The sequence below is a fragment of the Filicampus tigris genome, chromosome 9, assembly GCF_054856515.1.
Source record: "Filicampus tigris isolate MCC_2025a chromosome 9, RoL_Ftig_1.0, whole genome shotgun sequence".
NCBI classification, from domain to species: Eukaryota; Metazoa; Chordata; class Actinopteri; order Syngnathiformes; family Syngnathidae; genus Filicampus; species Filicampus tigris.
The window spans coordinates 11,487,358-11,503,006 of record NC_141225.1 but is presented as its reverse complement, the minus strand read 5'-3'; the positions used below and the strand labels follow the sequence as shown (position 1 = coordinate 11,503,006).

Below are 15,649 nucleotides of genomic sequence, written 5' to 3'. Positions count from 1 at the left end.
CTGTAGTTACTAGTAATCACAGTTAAATGGTTTTTTTTCATGAATAAATCAAGACTTGATTTAGAAAATGTATTTTGTATTTACTTGGGTTGTCTTTGTAAGATATCAAAATTGTCTTAATGATCTGAAACATTTAAGTGTTATAACTATGGAAAGGAGGAGAAGGAAGTCACTCAGAAGGAACTCAGGAAGGGAGCAAGTACTTTCTCCGGCACCGTAGAAGCTAACAACTGTTACTGCTGAATACTTTTGTGAGGCTCTGTGATTTAACGCTATTGCATGTAATAGGGTGTAGTGAAGAAAATTGTGCAAAGGAATTCTTTTGATTGTCAGTTGCATAGCTCTCCTAATAGAGCCAAGCATTGTTTTTGATTATTAAAGGTGAGGCGATAAGGGCAGCGTTGAATGCTGCAAGACCAGTTCTTCATTTTTTTGTCTCTCCCACAATATACATCTGGCTTCAGTGTTGACGAGTCTCATGCTTGTTTATATTGTCCCTTCTACGCGGTTGAATGTATGTGTGGGAGGCGTTTACGCCCTTTCTTAATGCATGGCTTACACATAGACACAGGAGACTGTCCACACCTACAGTCACACCCAGAGGGAATTTATCAATGGCAAAAATCAGACCTGCTCAGTCCCCAATCTTTTTTCTTGATCTATGTGTTTTTTGTTGTTCACGTTCAAGTAAAATTCGGACCACATCAGGTCTTTGGTTGAGTAGTAGAAAGCAGAACTCCAGCAAGATGGAGCAGTCCTGATTTGGACTATTTGGGTAGCTAAAGTCACTGGGTTTGCTTCACTTTTTTGAAATCCTGACAGACAAACGGGTGTGAAACATAGCACCAGATGTTGTCATTTTTGCACCTGCTATCTCTAAAGATCGATTCTGATGTTAGGTAGTGACTGGTTTATTTTTCAAAATCCAGATAGATTTTGACCTCTGAGAAACAGTAGCAGCTTAAGCTCAAAATGTAATGATCTCCCTTCATAAAATGTCATACAAATCCGTCAAATCGTTTTTTCAAAGCCGTCTGAAGTAAAGCTGAAACGCCTTCAACACTCAAGATTTCACTTGCCTCTATGTAGTTTTTGCTGATTACCATGAATTGGGTGACTGAGAAGTTATAAAAACATTGTCTTTGCTACATTACGCTAAAGAACAAACAAATGTCAATAGAATTCACGGGGACCTCTGTTTTCAACTAAATGTCCTTTCCTAACCCAAGTAAGTAATTATGTCGTTACTTTATGTTTTTTATAAAGTATATTATGATCTGTTGTGTTTCTCAAATAAAATATACATAACGGATTAATGGATTTACTCTCAAGTCACATTATGAGCTGTTGCTTGGTCGAGGTTTTGCTCTGTGCTCTAAAATCCGAGGTACAAGCCAGTTTCTGAAACTCTACCACTAGATCATAGATTCGCATCGAAAATCTCCACTCGCCATTCATGTTAACTTCAGAGAGTGGCGTTCGAATCGATTTGCATCTTGCGCTTTTTGGGGGGCAAAAAACCCTTGTTATGGTCCAACATGTGAAAATTCCTATTTGATTAAAAATTGTAAATGGTGTGCACTTATATATCAGTGTATCTCTATCATACGGTGGGTGCCCAAAGAGCTTTATAAAGCCTCACATTCACTTATTTGCAAATTTAATCTATTGAACTGGAAAGTACAGCGGCAGGCTGTCGGCCACTGTTTTAACTCCTAAAACGCCCAAAGGTTTTACTTTTTAGTTTAAAATGGCTTACTTGATTGTGGCCAAGGATAGAATCCAAGTTGGTTATTGCACTTATTGGTAAAAAATAAATAAATCCTCCACACCGACAGGCATGAGCGGCATCCTGAAGCTAAAGCTAACTAGCTTATGGGACATTCTCTCTGGAGCAAGTGGCTTTCGTTTTTTGCCATTTTGTCGGCTCTCCTGTTTTCTGAAGCTGAGCCATGATTGGTCGTTATCAGAGCCCTGAGCAACTGTGATGTCATTTTCAGTCGACAGCAAGTGGCAAAATGGTCGCCCTCTGAGATGGACAAAAACGGGTGGATATTACTGCTTAACTCATATTCCACAAACGCAATATTAATCAGAATGCCATGTTTCGACGAGCGGGCCTGCGTAGAACATATTCTTGTAACGAAAAATTTTGGGTTGACTTCAACTTTAAAGGCACACATTTGACACACCAATATTACAATACGTGCAGTAATTAATTACACCTTCTAAACCAGTATATTTGTTTAAATGATCTTTTATTGTGTTTTTACAGTAGTATTTTTCTTTAGCAAAAACACAACAAGAAAATGGTGGTGTTTTTTCAGGGCCTGCAACAGAATGATTGCATTTCAGTTCATTCCATTCGAACGAATTCAACTTGTAAGTCACTGAAGTTGTGGCAGTTGACTTGACTGTTGGCCATTTTGTTATGTGATGTAGTGACTGAGACAGAGTCCGCCTACATGCTGCCGGGTGCGCTAGTTCTGACATGTGGCGCGACACACTCAAGCTCTGGAGTCACGCACGTGCTCCGACAAACAGACACACACAAACGACCAAACGACACTAATCATGTTTCATCTTTTATACTGTCTTGACAGCGTGTTTGCTCACGCAGCTCGCAGACGCATGCACGTTTCATTCATTCAATTCATCATGCTGTCACAGACTGGTAAACACAACGGTTGTTGTTTTGATTGCCTTGTGATTAATGAGACTCCCAGGCTGCAATGCTTTGACTTCCTCATCTCTTCGTTTTTTCTCCCATGTACCGTTTGCAAACTTCGGACGTGTCTATTTTCAGTCCGGATCTGGATGGCAGCGTAAAAATGGAAAAATATCACGGTTTCTCCAGCTATAAATAGTCAGAATTTTGTCCCAGAAGTTGCCTCTGAGATGGTGCAGGCTACAAGTTGAACACAAACACCAAGCTGCAACAATGTCACAGTGATGAGAATTCTAAGTAGTCCCAACCTTGTTGCCGCATTCCAAAGCTGTAAAAAGGAAACAATAAGGTAATTGCCAAAGGAGGATGTTTTTTTTCAAGCCCTGAGCGGTGAGATCCATTTTTATATCGCTACTACCGCCATCGTCTTATTTTAGTTCTTGCATAATTCAGCTCATTCATTGTTTTTGGGGTCCATTCAGGCATTTATAGGGATGTTTATCGGAAGTTTATTTTCAGACTGTAGGTAGTAGGTCTTATTGTTTTATTTTCATTCATTTTTATAACAGGGTTCAGTTTTCTGGACTGATTTTTTTTTTTTTGCTTACGTTAACATTTATTGTGAAGTGATTTAGCTCTGATCCGCAGGCTTTGCTGCCTCGCTGTTGTACTTTTCTGTTCCACCTAACAAGGTGTTTAATTGTAAATGTTGATTAAATCTTTATTAAAGATTGCCGCGCACTTTCTTTAAAAACATCCTAAAACAGACTCGTCAAAAGTGAATTGAGTGTGGTTTCCGAACACTACCATGTTAGCCTTTTACACAATTTGTATTTCTGAGCCCTAGGTACAATTGGAGAATGTTTTGAACTGTTTTTTTCATCAACAGGAGTGACTTTTCTAGACTGATTTTTGCTTTAGTGAGTGTTTGAATATGAAGCGTTTTAGCTCTCAGCCGCATGCTTGGCTGTCTCTCTGTTAAACTGTTAAAGTATTTCTCATTAGAAATCAGTTTTCTCGGCTTAGCTTATTTCGTTATCGCAAGTGTTTGCTCTGAGCCTCATGGCTGGCTGCCTCACTGCTCACATAGTATCCCACATTTCTTCTGAAGTAACCTCAAAACTAATATGAAAACATCCGTTTTTCTTACAGTGCCCACTGCCTTTAAATCGCGTGCTGTTATTTCCAGGCAGGCGTAACCACAACAGCAGATAAAAATGAGTGACTTATTTCACAGGTCACAGTCACAAACCAGACACACACATTCATACACACGTACACACCCACGCACGTACACGCACATGCGCATTCACACACACACACACACACGCTTGCGCTGCTGTTTGTGTTCTTTGCTTGGGCAATTTCTGAGAGAGCCACCCAAACATCAACAGGAGGAAGACGGGCACATTACAAGCAGAGTTCGTCTTGTTCTGACTGTGTCCCAATGTTACTCCCTGTTGACCAGATAACGGGCAGACTGCAGGGAAGAACCCGAGGACAGAGGGGGGGGCTTGTAATTACATTGTAGTTTTATGTATATGCACATTCATTTTTTCCATGACATAAAACGTACATCGTTAGCATGACACGCATGTGATCGTGTCCACATCTTCCAGTAGACGCTTCCTCCTTATTTTCTTATCTCTCCACCAGCTGCCCCCTCTCCCCCGCATTCATTCTTTCTTCCATGTTTTACATTCTTTTTTGCTGTTTTTCTTTGACGCAAGGACACATGCGGTAAACACGGGAATGTTGTATCAGCGACCACGTCAACGATCCCGTTTCTCTCTCTCCGCAGCAGACATGGTGGATACCCAGCAGCTCCTAGCCTGGCCGGTGGGCTTCAGTCTGAGCGTCGCCGATCTGCCCGAGTTGGACGACAGCTCCCACTCGCTGGAGATGAAGCACCTGACCACGTTGGACTACGCCTCTATCTCGTCTTCGTCCTCCTCCCTGTCGCCCTCGCTCATGTCCTCCATGTCGTCCGTCGGCGTGGCCTATGACCCCAGTCCGCCCCAGGGTGAGGACCATCTCACCAATCTGGACTACTCCAGTATGCACAGCTACAGGCCTCATGCAGACCTACACAGTAAGTTGTAACTGATTCCTGATTAAGTTATTCCTGATTTGTGCAAACCAGTGGTGTCTGTTTTACATCCCCTATGGAAAAGTGTAGGTTCGCCTGTAACTCGACCAGCAGTACACAATGGGTGTCCAATCGAAATTAGGTTGTCTGTTCTTCTGAGACCAGGTTGAAGTACAACATCCAAACTTGTCGCCGACAGGTTCCATCAAACTGGAGCCAGAGTCGCCTCCGCAACACACTGACAGTCCGGCGTTCTCCAAGCTCCAGGATGATGCGTCGACAGCCGCGCTCAACATTGAGTGTCGCGTGTGCGGAGATAAAGCCTCCGGATTTCACTATGGCGTCCACGCCTGTGAGGGATGTAAGGTAGGACAAACAGAATGAAAGAAAAATGAGTCAATAAAATAAAGTTTTTCCCCAAGATTTGAGGTTTTTCACTTTGGATGTTGTTTATTTTCTTTTTTTTAATGAATATCAATTTATTCATTTTCACCCATCCATCCATTATCTATACCGCTTTATCCTTATAAGGGTCGCGAGGCTGCTGGAGCCTATCCCAGCTGTCTTCGGGCAGTAGGCGGGGTAAACCCTGAACTGGTTGCCAGCCAATCGCAGGGCACACAGAGACAAACAAACATACACACATGCACAATCATACTAGGGGAAATTTCGAGTAATCAATTAACCTACAATGCATGTTTTTGGAATGTGGGAGGAAACCAGAGTACCCGGAGAAAACCCACACAGGCACCGGGAGAACATGCAAACTCCACACTGGGAGGCCGGAGCCAGAATCAAACCCTCGACCTCTCTGAACTGTGTGGCAGACATGCTAACCAGCCGACTACCGTGCCGCGTATTCATTTTCAATTGTAGATTTTTTTTTATATATATTTTCTCACAAATACTATTGCTTTCATTAATACATGTTAATAACTTCTATTTAATTTACATTAAAATATTATTGTATTGCTGATAGTGTTGTGATACATTCACCAAACTTTGGTGCAGGTAGCGTGGGCTCAATTCCCATTCAGTGATGGTGTGTATGTAAATTTGAGTGGTTGTCTGTCTGTGTGTGGCCTGTGAATGACTGGCAACCAATCCAGGGTGGAGTTCGCCTTTCACTCAAAGTCAGCCAGGGTCGTCTTTCAGGTCCTCGCGTTTCTCAACAAGATCAGCAGTAAAGAAAATGGATAGATATATGATGTTTTTAATTAGATGTGTTTATTATAATATAGAGTCCGCTGATAGTGTAGTGGTACACACGCCTGAGTTGTGTGCGGGCAGCGTGGGATCGATTCCCGCTCAGTGACAGTGTCTATGTGTGCCCTGCGACTGGCTGGCGACCAGTTCGGGGTGTAGTCTGCCTTCGCCTATTGACGGCTGGGATAGGCTCCAGCAACTCCCCGCGACCCTATATAGGATAAGCGGTTTGGAAGATGACATGACATATTATAATATATTATATAAAATGGACAATTTTCATTTTATTTTTATGTATGTAATAAAACCACTTAATTTTCTTCTTCTCTCAATTATTTTTATCGATTTTACTGTACGCTGTACAAATCCAGCCCCATAAATCTTAGTCATTTTAGGACCTCATACCAGCTTACTGCGAGAGTGTTGGTTATGTTTCTCTGCCCTCGTGGGTCATTGTCAGGTGAAACACGTGGAATACATTTGATTGGAAGGGGGACATCTCCTTTTTTTTTTTTTTTATCGATGAGACAAAGATTTTCCATTGCTTTTACCATGGTACAGCTAGCCCTGCACAATTTTTTGTATTATACTGTTTTGATATTAAATAATTGGGTTCAAGTATTGTTTGTTGCTTTCCGAGGCATAGTGTAAGGAAGAGTCATTGTTCTTAAGTCTCGGGGGAAGGAGGAGGGGACTCACACAGATGCGGAGGTCAGCCAAGGAGGCAAAGACTTTAATTGTTTTAAAAGAGAAAACATTCTTTATTAAGGCGGGGTTTCGGCCCCCTTTAACTTCCTCCGCCTTTAAATAACACATGATTTAAAAAAAACAAAAAAAACAGCTGCTGCCTGGAAGAATGAGGATGCCACTTGAATGCAATGTGTCACACAAGAAATTTCCTAAAGTAGTGAAAAGTAATTGCCTCCCTCAAATAGACACCTCAATTTCCCATAAGGAAACGGGTAGTAATTGTAATTTTCTCATTTCATAGACATTATTCTTCACACATTTAAGAGTCCGCTGCTCAGTTGCTAACTAAAAGAGCTGCACCGATCGAAGCACGTTAACATTCTCTATTAAATGCCTGAACCAAGAACATGAAAGGCAACAGATTTTTTTAAATGGAAGGAACATTTCCTCAAATAATCGTCCTTTAAGATATGCCATATCTTTTTCCCCATAAGAAAGAAACAGTTTCTTAGTGTGATTATGTCTGTTCATGTTAAACCTTTTCTCCTCACATACTGTTTAATAAAATTATCGGTAGTCAATTGCTTAGCCCATTTCTACTCAACTGCTAACCAAAACAGCAACACCTACTAAAGCACATATACAGTCTCTCAGCTGCCTAAACAAAGAACAGAAAACCAACAAATTCTTTAATGGACTTACAAATAGCCATCCCTTTAACAGACACCACACAAATTTTGACAAATGAAAACCTCCCTCGAATAGACATGTCTAGTTTACCGTTGTGCATTAGATATTTTATTTCATGATCATTAAATAATTGTTTGTTTCTTGCAGGGTTTCTTCAGGCGCACCATCAGGTTAAAGCTGGTGTACGATCACTGCGACCTCCACTGTCGCATTCACAAGAAGTCCCGCAACAAATGTCAGTACTGTCGCTTTCAGAAGTGCCTGAACGTCGGCATGTCACACAATGGTGAGATGACATCATCATGAATTAATAAAAAAGAACGAACGATGACACTGACAGTGGCGCTTGAGAAGATTTGAGTTGAACAACAACTCCAGTTAGCTTCTATTCAAGTTAGCTTTTATTTCTTTCTTAACTTTGATTAATTCAACTAGAACACCAGTTAACTTCTATTCCCATTACCTCGGACCTGACCAAAGGTAGATTGAAGTTAAACATAACTTCAGTTATTTTATATTCCAGTTAGTTTTTATTCCTCACGCGGCTTTGATTTAATTTGACTATGACATCACTTAGCTTCCATTCCATGGATTATATTTTAGTTTCTTTTCCACTTAGCTAGGATCTTAAAGGCTTGATTCAGGTTCAAGACAACACCGATTGGCTTTTATTCCCGTTACCGTAAAGTAAGATTAGACCACAACTCCCATTTGCTATGATTTCAGTAAGATGGGACCTTCCATAGCTGTGATTAAATTTAGCTCCAATAGCTCTCTTACCATTAACTTGAATTACTTAGCATTCATTTCAAGTTAATGACAACTAAAGCTTCTATCCCAGTGAGCTAGGACCTTAACTTTGATCACAGTTAATTGTAACAAGCAGGGGCCTACTTAGCCTTGATTCAAGTTCAACACAACTCTAGTTACTCTTTATTTTAGTTAGCTGGGACTGGAAATCTGACGGATTGTGTTTGATGCCAGATAGCTTCAACTTTGCTAGTTAGCAACGTACTGTAGCTTTATTTACAGTCACACCTTCAGTTAGCCATATTTGCTCCAGTTTTTTTTTTTAATAATAACTTCTGATATGCAAGCATCACTTGGTGCTCTGTGTGCATGTGTTTATTTATTTTTTTTATTTTTTTTTTAACGTGATCAATAATTGGCTGCAGGGTGCATAGACCTCTACTGATTTGCTTTGTCACTGTTGTGGGCTCGTTGCCCAGTTGTTTGGTTCGAGAAAAAAAAAAAAAAGGGAAAAAAAGCGGGTTGTTTTATTTTTTTAAGGTGAGCTTTTACCTCCCAGTTACGCGCAACTGCTAGGACTTGAATGAGGGGTGATTAATGACATCACATTTCATTGTCATACTAAATATGCATTTAGACCAGACTTTTAACTTCCATCCATCCATTTTCTATTCCTCTTTTGGGTGTGCTGGAACCTACCCTAGCTAACATTTTTGGGGCAAAAGAAGCAGGGTACAGCCAGCACAGGTCGCCACCTATGGACAATTTACAGTCTTCAATGAACCTACCATATGGATATAACATTGAATTTTAACTTGCATGTGGGGAAAACTACGCCACACATACAGTCATAAATAAATAATTAAATACATGAATAAGTAAAACACGCTCCAGATTCCATGTGTAAGCAATGTGCACCGGTACATAGTGCAAAACACACTGACACTGAGATATGTTGCATAACATGTCGCTTACAGTGTTTTTGCTGCCAGGTTTTTTACCATTCATTAATGACAATTAAGGACAAGTGGTCCGGGCACATTTCTGTTGCCTGTCATTCATGTGTGTGACATATATCTTTGCTGATGTAACACTGAAAATTTCCCCACTGTGGGATCAATAAAGGCCTTCTTATTCTTATTCTTATTCTTATTCATCAGCTTAATTATTGCCCCAGCATGCATTGTTTACTCCTTCTTGAAATCACTTTGGTTCCTCTTTGTTATTCTTAGGTCAAATACATTGCCATGTTCAACAATTTCCTATTCTCTAAATACGTTAAAAATTACAGTTGCAATCAGCAACATGGAATTTGGAAGATATCTACACACAATAAAATGAAGTACCAGTGCAGTAAAATAGGTCAGAGTTCACCATTTTTGGAATAGATTTGGTCATTTTCACACGGTCCTTCAAAAACTACTCATAGATTTTCCAGTCGCTAACATATTCAAACTTAAATTCTGAAGCTTTTAGCCCAAGTTTAGCTCTTCGAGTTTTGCGGTTTTAATTCAATTTACAATTCAAATTGTTGTGACTTGTATCTGTCTATCTGGCTTCTAACATGTTCCTGTGTTGTCTGTTTTTTTTTTCTTTGCTGGTGCCATTTCACAGCTATTCGTTTTGGCCGGATGCCCCAGGCGGAGAAAGAGAAACTGCTGGCGGAGTTCTCGTCCGACATGGAGCACATTCACCCGGAGGCAGCCGACCTGCGGGCCTTGGCCAAACATTTGTACGAGGCCTATCTCAAGTACTTCCCCCTCACCAAGGCCAAGGCCAGGGCCATCCTCTCTGGCAAGACCGGAGACAATGTGGTAAGCAATGCTACAGTGTTTGCTACTTTTCTTTTACAGTGGAACCTCAAAGTCCAAAACAATCTGAGTACCTCTGAATGATAGGATCTTAAAACCCAAAAAATCCCACTGAGATCAATTACATAGGGAATGCACAGTTCCAGAGTCCATGGAACCTTGGCCAGGCAATGTTTTAAATCACAATTTAAGAAACTACTCACAAAAAGTGAAATATCACGATGATTCTAAAGTAGACCGTAACCTTTACATGTGAACCTAATTTGACCTTCTCTAAACCTTTAAATGAACATGTCCAGCTGAACATGTTTTTGTACTTTTTGTAGAACTTTCTGTTCTCAAAAAGGATCTGAATGGCAAAATTCAAAAACAGATGTTTAATCCATGAATCAATTACCGTAATAAATTCCCTGCTTCAATTACAATTTGTATTTAGTCTTCTTCTTGATATTGTGCGACCAATACGAAGCTTCGTACAGGATATCGTCAAACAAAAGTGCCCACTAAGCTTAGGGTCACATCATCATGATGAGTGTCTTCTCCAGGTTGCAATCGACATGCAGAAAGACTTGAAGAGTCACAGAAAGGCACTGAAGTGGATGTCCTTGAAAATATATGAACAAAACCCCCCAAAATACCTGTTGTGAATGTTGCTGTTCAGCTGTCCAAAAATACTGAAACATTGAACAGTAGACATGTCCTCAAACGTTTAGAGAAGGTCCAATTAATAATTTTAGGTTTGTCTTGAAATTTCACCCTAAATATCCCTAACATTATGTGAGTAGTGCATTCACTGTCAGACAAACCTAACCTAACCAGTCTAATATTAATAAATTACAAAACACTCTTTACTAATGTTATCATTTTGTGACCGAGCCTTAGAATTCAAGCAGTAACACAGTAATGATGTTTGAATGCACATGCAGCCAGATTCGTATTCTCGTTTCGTAGTCCTGACTATTGTGAATTCACGTGTCGTCACTTTGATTTAAAGATTTAATTTTTGGGCTTGGTAGAGGAGAACCAAGAAGAAGCAGCAGAAGCATTATCTGAAGCTTGTCTTTGCCAAGTCGGTAAGGTTCAAGGCCTGTCAGTTAGCTTGTTATGACTGTTCATGACAGTGATAGCCGCCAAATGGCTCAGAATCATCTGTTTGTTGCAGGGAGTCTCGCTGTGCTTATTCCCTAAAACACTGTGCAACCAAAGTGTCAAACTCAATTGCGCAGGGGGCCGAAACTCAAAGCACCCCTGAGGTCGCGGGCCAAACAGTAAACTTTTCTTGAACAGATTAAATGAACATTTTTGAGCATACGTTTGAATAGAAACAGACAGGAAAACTGTAACATTATAAAATAAATCAACTTTTTACTCCGCAAAAATAAAATCTCAAAATAGTACAAATTCATAATATGACTATGTTGATAGAAAACCTGAAAACATCAGCAAAAATTTCAGTAAAATGTAAAATAATCATTCATCAAAACGTTCCATTTTCTTGGCTCTTGGCCATTTTGTCAGAGTTGAATACCAGCAGCTTTTCTTAGATTGCCAGCTAAGAAATGTCTGTGGATGGCCAATCTGATACCAAGTATAGGCTATACTCGGACAGTATCGCTGATATTATTACCAATATTTATACTTTTTATGAATGCATCATGAATTTGCTATATCTGAATGAATTTTTATGACCTTTTAATTGTTTTTGTCGCTTTACCTATGAAATATTACTAAAAACAGGAAAGGAGTTGGACAATGTTCATAATCGTCGAAAGAAAATGAGTTATCATCATAAGAGTAGTTTTAGTTCACTTGCTAGAATGTAAATATAGCAAATATACAGGATCCATTTCACAAAAGTGAAATCAATTCTGAGCTGTATTATATCAATATATGTGTTTAAATTCCAGTTCTCATTTTGTTGGATACATGTATTATATATGCATTAAGGTCGAGGCATACTTAGAGCTGACTAAAGTAACAAATGGCGAGTATATTAACTTTATTCTGAGATGACTAAAATATTTGTTTCCGGTGAGGGTTGGATTCCGCCAAGGCTGCCCTTTGTCACCGATTCTGTTCATAACTTCTATGGACAGAATTCCTAGGCGCAGCCGAGGTGTCGAGGGGGTCCGGTTTGGGGGCCTGAATCTTGCATCTCTGCTTTTTGCAGATGATGTGGTACTGTTGGCTTCTTCAAGCCGCGATCTCCAACTCTCGCTGGAGCGGTTCGCAGCCGAGTGTGAAGCGGTCGATATGAAAATCAGAACCTCCAAATCTGAGCCCATGGTCCTCAGTCAGAAAAGGGTGGCATGCCCTCTCCAGGTCGGGGATAGGATTCTGCCCCAAGTGAAGGAGTTCAAGTATCTTGGGGTCTTGTTCACGAGTGAGGGTAGGATGGAACGGGAGATCGACAGGCGGATCGGTGCAGCGTCTGCTGTGATGCGGACCCTGTATCGGTCTGTCGTGGTGAAGAAGGAGCTCAGCCGAAAGGCGAAGCTCTCAATTTACCGGTCGATCTACATTCCTACTCTCACCTATGGTCATGAGCTGTGAGTCAAGACCGAAAGAACAAGATCTCGGATACAAGTGAGTTACAATGGGTTTCCTTCGCGGGGTGTCCGGGCTCTCCCTTAGAGATAGGGCGAGAGGTTCGGCCATCCGGGAGGGACTCAGAGTCGAGCCGCTGCTCCCCCGCGTTGAGAGCAGCCAGTTGAGGTGGCTCGGGCATCTGATTAGGATGCCTCCCGGACGCCTCCCTGGTGAGGTGTTCCGGGCATGTCCCACCGGCAGGAGACCCCAAGGACGACCCAGAACACGCTGGAGAGGCTATGTCTCCCGGCTTGCCTGGGAACGCCTTGGGCTCCCTCGGAAGAGCTGGAAGATGTTGCTGGGGAGAGGGAAGTCTGGGCTTCCCTGCCGAAGCTGCTGCCTCCGCGACCCGAACTCGGATAAGCGGAAGATAATGGATGGATGGATGGACTAAAATATTACTTTCACCACTATAATTTACCTTGATGTTTCTGCTCGACGGAAAGGCCTATAGCAGTAAATTGCCTCTGTGGAGCAGGTCTGGGTCTGTTCCTCTCACTTCTGCTCTTTCTTTCTGCAGCTTGTTGTATTCAAACAGGTGATGATGAGGAATAAATGTGTTATGAATCCACAATATTTGACCAAGTTTTTACAGATTATTGTATTGTTTCCTTTCTGAAAATGACGCTACATGGTGCTTGTGCAAATACTGCCGGGTCGGGTCACAGTGGCTGAACCTAAATGCGTGTTAACCTGGAGCCGCTCTGTCGCGTGACAGGTATCAATATCAAACAAAAGACTGGGTGGGGGAGAAGTGTCTGCTCCGCTCTGTGGCCGCCTACACTGGCGCTTAAGCTGTACTTAGTGAGTAGTGACACACTACGGCAGTCATCTAAGTTTCCTCTTTGATAAAACTGCAGCATTTCCCTGCCACTAGTCTCTACCAGTGTAAGCAAAAACATCTGTGTAAATGACAGTGATTAAAAGTTGGTGTCACTTGACAACAGCAGAGACGGCTTTTATTTCCTCAATCAGGATATAATTGCTTACCGGGAGTTTGACACATTGGTTTCTTGAGTCCTATTGGTGTTTCGTTTGCCTTTGGGCTCAGTGCCAGTTGCTGTGTGATGATATATTCAATGAATACCATGCTCCTGACCAATGTGTGTTAATGTCATCGTGTCATCTGTAAATCTGTTTCTCATTCATTCACTCACACATCTTGACTCTCTCATGTCTCACAGCCTTTTGTCATTCATGACATGAAGTCTCTGATGGAGGGAGAGCAGTTTATCAACTGCAGGCAGATGCCCATTCAGGAGCACCAGCATCAGCAGCAGCAGACGCCTGCCCTTTCCGCCACAAACGGAGGTGAGTTGGCTACAAACCAGCCGCCACACCACCGCCGCTTTGAAGGTTGCGTCTACCATAACAAAGTGACACAGAAGAAATACAGCAAAACAAATATAGACGCTAACCGCATACAGAAGATAGTGGAGAACAAAACTAGAGTATTCCTACAATAAGTAATGCCTGAATTGTTGACAAACGTATACCCAAAGCCCTCTTTGTCATTCACAGGTGCTCTTCTGGGGTCAGAGTTCAGCTTCGTGGGAATGACGAGCGTCACAGACCACGGAACGACGAACGCCGTCGAGCTGCGTTTCTTCCACAGCTGCCAGTCCCGCTCGGCTGAAGCTGTGAGGGAAGTGACAGAGTTTGCCAAAAGCATCCCGGGATTCGTCGACCTGGATCTCAATGATCAGGTGAGATCCAAACCTTCCTCTGGTATTTCTTTGGTGTCTTTTTATATATTTTGAGCCCCTTAGTAACAGGAATATCCAGCAGCATAGTTAATATATGTATTTATTTATTTTTTAAATAATATTTTATTATTCAGTATTCACTCGTTTATCGCAGTTAATGACCAGAACCCCCCGCGAAATGTATATCATCATCAGTTTTTGTATAGTTTTTTGCTGTATACATTTCAGCTGACTATCTTTCATGCTGCTCACATTCACATCTCTATTAATAATGCATGTGAATATATGTATAATTTTTTTTTTTGCTGCGTATAATGTTACTGACTATTCAAACTGCCTTCCATATTCATCTCCGTGTGTACTGTAGAACTGATGGCATTTCTTTCATTCCCAACTGCTTATCGATTTTATTGATACATGTACAGTATTGTTTTTTGCTGCATACGGTTCATTCACTTCTGTACATGTGGTTATTCCTGCACCATTACCACATATTGTATACATGTCCCATTTTCCGATGCTCTCAATATGTATATACCGGTACATGATTTATAGATATTTTTTGTGTGCTGCAAGTGTCTACGTTGCTGTTGGAATTTCTCCACTAATCCAACCATTTTATTGGATTCTATTCTATTGTGTTCTTCGCAGGTGACGTTGCTCAAGTACGGCGTGATAGAGGTACTCATCATCATGATGGCGCCCCTTATGAACAAAGACGGCACGCTGATCTCTTACGGCCAAATCTTCATGACGCGAGAGTTCCTCAAGAGTCTCCGGAAGCCTTTTTGCCACCTGCTGGAGCCTAAATTCGAGTTCTCCGTCAAGTTCAACACGTTAGAGCTGGACGACAGCGACATGGCGCTCTTCCTGGCCGTCATTATCCTCAGCGGAGGTGAGAGGTCTCGGGCTGTTAGTCAAAGACGTCTTTAAGTCCTCAGAGGGCCATACTGAATTCATGAAGAAAAATAATTTAAATTTCTTAAAAGCATTTTTGGGTTTGATATTTTGGGGCTTTTTTGGTAACTCTTCCCCTGAGGTTTTTAGAATTGCATGGTGGGCCTGATCAAATGCTCTTGCGCGTTGTCTGTGGCCCTATGAAGTCTCTGTAGTCTCAAATATTTATAGAAGGAAAGGGAATGAGAAATTCCCGTAATCATACAGTGGAAATCCTTAGTCACATTTTTGATAATTGTAAAGTTTAGTTGATTGTGGCATGGTGGCACGATATCCATTATTGTAGGGGTGTGAAAGTAATGCAATTAAGACGGCTGTGATTCAACCGACCATAAAAATCACTATTTTCGTGAACAATTGTTTGACTTTGACATTTGTAGGGCAAATCCAAATGCTTTTGGGTAATGGTGCTGATTAGCATCGCGCTAAAGGTCAGTCCTTCAACCCGATAACAAGGCAATTCCAACATTTAAGTCGCTTATTAACTTAAATG

The 15,649-nt window shown here is 41.3% G+C and overlaps 1 protein-coding gene across 1 annotated transcript in view; it reads left to right on the top strand.

Moving 5' to 3' along the window:
* The window catches only part of pparg (peroxisome proliferator-activated receptor gamma), a 34,994-nt gene that overhangs the window by 16,755 nt on the left and 2,590 nt on the right, over positions 1 to 15,649 (top strand). Inside the window, exons 2-8 of the mRNA XM_086039615.1 lie at positions 4,470 to 4,760; positions 4,957 to 5,123; positions 7,491 to 7,629; positions 9,708 to 9,907; positions 13,678 to 13,804; positions 14,015 to 14,199; positions 14,851 to 15,094. Of these exons, the coding sequence (XP_085895741.1) occupies positions 4,470 to 4,760; positions 4,957 to 5,123; positions 7,491 to 7,629; positions 9,708 to 9,907; positions 13,678 to 13,804; positions 14,015 to 14,199; positions 14,851 to 15,094 (1,353 nt within the window). The remainder of the gene's footprint in view (positions 1 to 4,469; positions 4,761 to 4,956; positions 5,124 to 7,490; positions 7,630 to 9,707; positions 9,908 to 13,677; positions 13,805 to 14,014; positions 14,200 to 14,850; positions 15,095 to 15,649) is intronic.